This window comes from Erigeron canadensis, chromosome 6 (genome assembly GCF_010389155.1).
Source record: "Erigeron canadensis isolate Cc75 chromosome 6, C_canadensis_v1, whole genome shotgun sequence".
Taxonomy (NCBI): domain Eukaryota; kingdom Viridiplantae; phylum Streptophyta; class Magnoliopsida; order Asterales; family Asteraceae; genus Erigeron; species Erigeron canadensis.
The window spans coordinates 8,850,603-8,858,744 of record NC_057766.1 but is presented as its reverse complement, the minus strand read 5'-3'; the positions used below and the strand labels follow the sequence as shown (position 1 = coordinate 8,858,744).

Here is an 8,142-nt window from a genome sequence, read left to right as displayed (position 1 = left end):
CGAGTTATCAGGCGCCTTATTTAAATTAACTAGGACAATAAATCATTTAACACGTTCGGATCAACGGTCCAATAATAAACTAAGCACGTTAATTCACGTTTATTAAAACTCAAGCGAGTCAAAATTCACAAATATTACATTTTCATAGTCCTACCTAGATAAATGTTGACATTTGCGCATAGTTGTCATCTATAACGGTTTGCTCAAATACTGTGGAAACCGGATATGATCTGCAACCCTCAAATACTGAAGTAGTGGCGTAGTGGTTAATTTGATGGAATATATATTATACTTGCAGGAACTTGAGACAATAGTTTCCGACTTTCTTGGTTAGTGCTATAATAACATATATAAGGATTCCTACATCGGCCGAAACTCTAAGCCACATACAACCAGTCCAGACATACTTCCTTCATAAGTTGCAAGTTTCAAATTTATAGGAATACAACCATAATTAGGATCTGTTTTGAATTTCCACAAATTAACCTCCATCCATCCATCTTCCCTCTCTTTTGGACCCTGATTATCATCACCTGACATGTTCCATGTTTGCGGGGTTCTAAAATAAACAATTCGAGTCTGTTTGTTCCGGCGCTGGTTTAGATCTTGTACCATCACTGGACAATGTAACCCACTACACTTTTCCGAAAACTTGAACACAAGGTAACACATGTATTCTGAATTTTGTAACAATCTTTCACTTAGAATCTTCCACTTAATACGAAATATATCTGTTGATTGAAGCTCGACCACCTCTCGAAATCTGGATGTATACACCATATATGATGTGATTACATACTTCTAATTAAGGATGACATAAACGTCTTCAAAATGTAAGAAACCGTATAGAATAGAAGTGAACTGGTGTTTGTCTATCTGTCGATGTAATTAAGTTGAAAGCTGATTCGTAAACGATCAGTAAGTTTTAACTATTTAAGTTAGCAAAGTTAAGAACAAAAGTCGCCTTAATTTATGCATGTATGTGATTGGGAAATGAACAAAAGCTAGGAAGATTGATGATTAGAATGAGACGGTGTTATTGAAATTGTCACAAACCTGGACTCAGTCGAGGATTTCGAATTAAAAAGCTCCGTATTGGAAGAATCCCAAATGGCCTCTGTTGCAGAAAGCATATAATATTTTCCCTTGCTGCTCCAGCTGAACAACTTTAACAAAGTCTGATTAAAAATACCACGAATATCATAAAAAGGAGCAGCTAGCGCATGTTGCATTGGATCAGTGTTCGAAGTTAGATTCAGGCCTTGTTGAACTTCCTCTTGGTTGTTTTCTTCATGTTTCTCCTGCAGAAATATTATAACTCGTTATGTACGAACTAGTACGTAAACTGTAATAATCTGTAAAAACCAGAGGGAATCTAAAACTTACATTGTTGATGGCTCGAAACTCAAGGCCTTCAACATAAATGCCACCGCTTCCACTACAGTAGCATCGTGAAAAGCTCTCTAGTAGAAACTCAACGTCGGTGTTTTCCTTGTCATTCAAAAACCGATACAATTCAATCCTCATCCACTCATCTTCTCTCCATGTTGCAAAATATGCATTCAAGTGTTCCTTCCCCATTTTGTATGCTAGGTTCACATACATCTGTTTCGCTCTAGATTTTTTTGCACCACAATATTTAAATACGAGATAAACACCATAATTGAGCCCCACAGATAAAAATTGGGTTCTTATCTTTATATGGATCTTCAAATTTGAAATATATGATATCTCCGCTATTTTATGAAACCTGCAAATGTCACATTATACATATTGTACTCTAAGACACAGCCTCTATTATGCACCATATCCTTCTAGGTTTCTGTATATTAACTACTTTTTCTTATTAAACTAAATAAAATAGAGCGGCTATTAGTATCTAAATTAGAAAGGTGATATAAATATTGGCAAAATTTGAAAATAGTAGTAAAAGATAACTAAGTATGACTAACTGTCTATAATGGGAACGAACTATCAGATTGGATATTGTGTGTCAAGAACTTAGTAGAAATGTTCGAATCATGAACTGATCAATCAAAAACTTATACGTGACGGCTCATATGGCCGGGTTGCCACGTATGTCATATTACATGATTTGGACAATTTATCAAGTTATTAACATACAATGTCCAAAACCTTAGTTCGTTCCTACTATAGACATTTAGTTATAGTTAGTTACATTCCACGATATTTAATCCAAAGTTTCTAAGATGTTTCTAGAATACTTTAAATTCTTTTCACTATGTTAGTACTATGACTTACTTTTGCTCGTTTTTTGCTTAGGAACTATTTTTTTTATGCATCACTAAATGACAATATTTTGTACCAAATTTAGTTTATGCTTCCCTCAAACCTTGTAGTCATCTCTAAAACTAAAAGAACCCAAACTTTATATATAACATCTTCTTCTAAGAGGGATGTAACAACTAATATCTATGTATGTGCACACAAATAAAGAGAAATGAAGGAGACCTTGACTCCGGAATAGGTTGCCATTTATGCGAGCCATGATTTTCGTATGTAAATTGGCTTGCTGATACCATTTCATTTCTTTCTCCATTACTTCCAAGTGAGAAACACTGTTACCAAACAAACAAACACAGTTTCTATTATCAGTATCATGTATAAACATTTGCAAGCCAAAATAGAGAAAATGAGATATAAGATCATGGTAAGTACCACTTTGCCATCAGCAATCAAGATTCCTTTGGAGAGCATGTCATAAAGATCCTTTCTCTTCATGGTAGAATAGATCTCGGGGGTTTCTGACATCTGAACTATTTCTTTGTAGTCTTTAGGCAGTTCGGCCTCCCATATTTCATAATCTTCCTATATATCGACACAACATTAAGATATATGTAAATTTATTTTTGTTCATGAGAGTCAACAGTACAGTTTACATTACAGTGAGAAATAAAATATAAAGATTTCACCTAAAGTAGTTTCCAAATCTAATCGCAACAAATAATCCTATAAAATGATACTCGTATTATTATTAATTTTAAGATACATACTTCCTGTGAAACCAGTTTACTTTTTTAAGAGATCTATTGGTTTCTAAGTATACATACAACAAAATTATTTTTCAAAAGATGGGCACTTTATAAGTAAAAACAAAGAAGTTACTTGGACATCCAGGGCTCTCTTGAGTTGTAATACTACATCGCCTGCCATTGGCCTTTCTTCTCTTTTGTCATTTAAGCATTTATAGGCAATTTCTGCAAATGCAGCCAATGAATTCGGACCAATTTGTTCCTTTATACCATCAAACACCATCTCATCTATATTTCCTTCTTGATATTTGTTTTTAGCTAATGGACCTAAAGTTTCAGAATGATCCTTGCAGTCCTCTACCCAAGCCGATCTTCCGCACAAGATCTCAAATAGAACCACACCAAGTGAATAGATATCAGTTAAGAAATCTTGTTTGTCCTCTGGGTGACGATAGCCAAATGCACCATAATCATTATTGCTGACATGTTCCATGTCATGCGGTAATGACTCTAATGAACACAACTCCAAATTAGAAATTTTCGCCTTCCAGTCATCATGTAGTAGAATGGCATGACTTTGGATGTTCCTATGAACCACTTTCTTTGGCGTTACGACATCTCCATGGAGGAATTCCAAACCATTTGCAACATCGATGCATATCATGAGCCTTTTCTTCCATGTTAGACTAGCATCATCCAAATGCATATCAAGACTACCGTAAGACGCATGCTCATAAACAATGATCCTTTCATCCTTTTCGGTACAATAGCCTACCAGCCCAACAATATTTTCATGCTTATGCTTGAGAATAATATTAAGTTCTGTCCGAAATTGTTGACGTCCTTGGCTAGACAAGCTATCCCACCGCTTTGCGACAATGGTGGTGCAGCCATTGGCCTTAGCATCAACACCAACATGTGGAAATTCTCCTTTATACATATTCCAATATCTTGCACTTCCAACACAATTTCTTTGACTAAACTTTTTTGTGGCCACCTCAATGTCTTTAAGTGAAACTTGGAGGGTTTTCACGAGGTTTTCCTATGAATCATGAGACCTTCAGTTAACTTCATAATTCAAAAGTTATATGAAATTTAATAAAAATCTAGCTTGGCCCATCCTATAAAATAGTTAAAGACTGTCAAGATCCATCACTAAATCTATTTGCATTTTCACAAGAGAATATATATGCACATTGATTTTCCGATTTACTCTTAAATTATCCAACAAAAATAAGAGAGACTACATTATTTCTTACTCATTTTAACGACTTGCTTACAAACTCGATCAACGGGCCCAAGATATATCCTAAAACTTAAAAAGAATAGTCACACATGTAGACGGCAACTCTACTATCAGTCTACATTTGAACTTATATAATGATCTTGTCATTACGGATCAATAATTCAACAAATCATAAACTTAAGAGTTGCTAATGATGATACTAAACTACAACTCAAGTATACGGAAGAGAAGAAAAATGTTGCGCTGAAAAAATATTGACTTACTTGAATGTAAAGTGCTGTCTCGAGTTCTTTGATGACCATTTTCATGGTTGGACGTTCTGCACGAGTTTCAGCCAAACATTGATATGCTATTCTTATAAATGTGTCCAGCGAATCTTGAATAGGTACTCTCTGCGAAGTTAATATGTCTTCATCAGTTTCTTCTTTTAGAGCAGGATCTATAATTTTCTTTATTGTTCCATCATTGACATATCGACGAGCAACGGGTGCAAGCCCAATGTCATTTTCAACTATGTAGGCTGGATCGTATGCCAACCTTCCACAAAATATCTCAAACAGAACCACTCCAAAAGAGTAGATGTCTGATCCTTTTTTCAACTCACCTGTCTTTTCATACTCTGGGTCATGATACACATTTGTGCTTACAGTGGAGACGTGGGCGCTTTCCTCTTTATTTATTGGGAGTAATTTTGAGATCCCAGAATAAGCAATCTTTGCCTCCGAATTTTGTCCTAGCAAAATGTTGGCACTCATAATGTCAACGTCTATCATTCCTCCCTTGTGGTCCATCATAGTATGTAGCTGGTTGAGTCCACGTGCAATCTCAAGGCACATATGTAGACGTTGCGTCCACGTATACTTACCCATCTTATCAGCGCCTCTCAAGTAGTCCTGGAGGCTTCCGTTAGACCCATGCTCGTAGACAAGGATCTTATTATTACCTTCATCACAAAAGCCGATAAGAGGAACTATGTTGGGGTGCTTATAACTAGTATGCATTTCAATTTCTTCAATGAACCCTTCTCTGTTACGGTGTATTGTACTAAAGATACGTTTTATAGCTACACTAATGCATCTCTTTGGTGGTTCACCACTATTCTTTCCTTCTTTCGCCAACAAACTTTTGTTATCAAAATGATTGAGTACTGCTTTATACACCATACCATTTGAATCTAAGCCACTACAATATTTTCTTGAAAAATTCTCGGTAGCAAATGCTATGTCATTAAATCGAAACCTTGAGAGTACCATGGTTTCGCCCTGCAATATTGAGCGTTTAAAACATTTGGAATGTTTTACTCTACATATATTGTCCGAAGGATGATAAAATTATAGAGGACCGTTAGACCTTTATACTTTGTTGAGTTGTTCATACCTTTGTAGAAAAGAAACATATGAACGTCACCTCGAAAATGACATGTATATTTTGTTTGAGTTGATTTCAAACTTTGGATTCGAGAAGTGAATCTACCAAATATACTTAATTAAGTCATGTAAAGTGAGTTTTAATTTCAAAGTGAACGTCCGAGCTGAGATACCATGTTTCCGCTGAAATATTGAGCATCTAAAACTTTTGGAATGTTGTAGTTTATATACTTATTCTTAAGGATGATACTGACCTTTATAACTTGTTCATACCTTTTTTTTAGTTAACCAATTTTCGAATTTTGGATCCGAAAACTGGGACCAAAAATTAATTAAGATATCATAACATAAGATTTGTAGCACACACCTAATAATTTAAAGGTCATGTTAAGTGAGTTTTTATTTCAAGATAAAAGTCAGAAATACCAATAAGGAAATCCAAAGAATTTTAAAAATAAAATACTCTTGGACTACAAGAAATCCGGTTTTAATAATATGATGAGTAATCTCACTAGAGAAGTACCCGCGCAATGCGACCGTAGTGACGGCGGTGACGAGTGATAGTGGTGGCTACAGCTGGTGGTGGTGGTGGTGGTGGCGGTACTACGGTGGCGAGTAATGTAGTTAATTAATGTAGGAAGGATAGTGAAGTTATTTTAGGAGATAAGGGTACATGTTATAAATTAGGTTTATTAAAGGTATATTATAGCCTTATAAGTATTCAAGTGGAGATGTTTAAAACAGTGAATAAAGGGAATAAACAATTTGGAGTTGTTAATTTTTTAGTTAAGGAAAAAAAAAAGAAGGGAGCAAATGCTTTATAGATTAGCCAATAGGGTCTATGACCTTAGGAGAGTCCACGTATTGAGGTCCCACTGCACTCTCCATAATTACAGGTTTGGATTATTTGAGGGTTTTTCAGAAGTCCTAAGATACACCCTAGGCATTTGGGTAGTTTAGTATAATGAGCAGGATAATTTGGTTAAAGAAATGTTTTATAATGTATACATCTGGATATGAATGTATTTGGAAAACAACACTAATGAAGTAAAAATATCTACTTACTTGAACTTTTAATGCATCCTCTAGTCTCTTAATGACAGTCTCCATTGTTGGACGTTTGGCTTGACTTTCTGCCAAACATTGATATGCGACTTTTGAAAACGTATCAAATGATTCTTGATTTGGCCCTCTATTTAGAGTAAAAGTTTGCTCATCATCTTCTTCTCTAATGTGAGGATCTATCAATTCCTTTACTTTTCCCTCGTTGAAACGTCGTCGCGCAATAGATGCAAGTCCGTTGTCATCTTCCCTCATGTAAACTGAATCATAGGCTAATCTTCCAGATAGAACCTCAAATAAAACTACTCCGAATGAGTATATATCTGATTCTCTTTTATATTTACCTGTAGTGAGATATTCAGGATCTATGTACACTTGTGTGCCAGCAACATTTTTAGTATACATAGTGCTCATTCGTTGATTTCTAGGGTGAAATTTGGAGAGCCCAAAGTCAGTGATTTTTGCTTTCAGTTTCTCATACAACAAAATGTTATCGCTCTTTATATCTCGATGTAATATCCTTGGTTTACCCTCCATGTTAGTGTGAAGGTAATTAATTCCATTTGCAACATCAAGACAAATTTGTATTCTTTGCGACCAAGTAAAATTAATCTGTTTCTCTGTGCTTCCTAAATACTTACTAAGGCTTCCATTAGGAGCATACTCAGATACAAGAATCATTTCGTTATCTTCACTAGAGAACCCAAGAAGAGAGACTATGTTTGAATGCTTACAACTAGTAAGCAATTCAATCTCCCTGAAAAACCCTTCTTTACCTTGCTCATCTGACCTTTGAGAGATGCGTTTTATAGCTACTGTTTTGCTTTGCTTGGGAAGCTCATCTCTACATTTCCCTTCCACGGGTGACAAACTTAGAATATCTAAAATTTCAAGTTATGCTATATACACTTTACCATACCCGCCAGACCCTATCTCCTGTTCTTCATTAAAATTATTTGTGGCCAACCTTATTTTTCTTAGCGGAATCTTCAAAAAATCCATCTACAATCAAGCGAGGAAGCGAGTATAATAGGATGATAATGAAACAAGAAACACAAATATGTCCTTTATGTTACTTAATTCCTACCTAGAATCACAGGTAAATTAGAATAACACCCACAATAACTAACAATTTGATTATTTCTACAATGTTTTCAGATTATATTGTTTTTTAAACAAGTTATTATGCTCCTACTCCTAAACTATACCAAACGCATACGATCAATCTCATTACTTCCGAATACATCTCAAATTCCCGCTCACCACCCATAATTGTAAGGAGCGAGTGTCATACCTTTTTTTGTTTTGATTATTTACATCAAATCTTTATCTTTATTAAATTCAAATGATTATTAAGAAATGATTCCTCATTTCTAATATTGCCTTTTATCATGTAACTTTAATCACTTTTCAATTACCTGTATTTTTTTACTTTAATTTCATGATTTTCAATATTAGATTCAATCCTTTTTTA

The 8,142-nt window shown here is 34.9% G+C and overlaps 2 protein-coding genes across 2 annotated transcripts; both read right to left on the bottom strand.

Annotated features, from left to right (window-relative positions):
- Nucleotides 1–220: 220 nt before the first annotated feature.
- On the bottom strand, nt 221–1,350 carry LOC122602633 (F-box protein At2g02240-like). The gene is made up of 2 exons (XM_043775232.1): nt 1,057–1,350; nt 221–763 (listed from the first exon to the last, which is right to left on the bottom strand). Exons 1-2 carry the CDS (start codon nt 1,230–1,232, stop codon nt 361–363), a joined length of 579 nt encoding a protein of 192 aa, XP_043631167.1. The 5' UTR covers nt 1,233–1,350; the 3' UTR covers nt 221–360.
- Nucleotides 1,351–2,559: 1,209 nt separating this feature from the next.
- LOC122604267 lies at nt 2,560–7,938 on the bottom strand. The gene is made up of 5 exons (XM_043777154.1): nt 7,877–7,938; nt 6,672–7,539; nt 4,503–5,501; nt 3,127–4,035; nt 2,560–2,829 (listed from the first exon to the last, which is right to left on the bottom strand). The coding sequence occupies exons 1-5, from the start codon at nt 7,936–7,938 to the stop codon at nt 2,560–2,562; spliced, it is 3,108 nt and encodes a 1,035-aa protein (XP_043633089.1).
- Nucleotides 7,939–8,142: the final 204 nt, after the last annotated feature.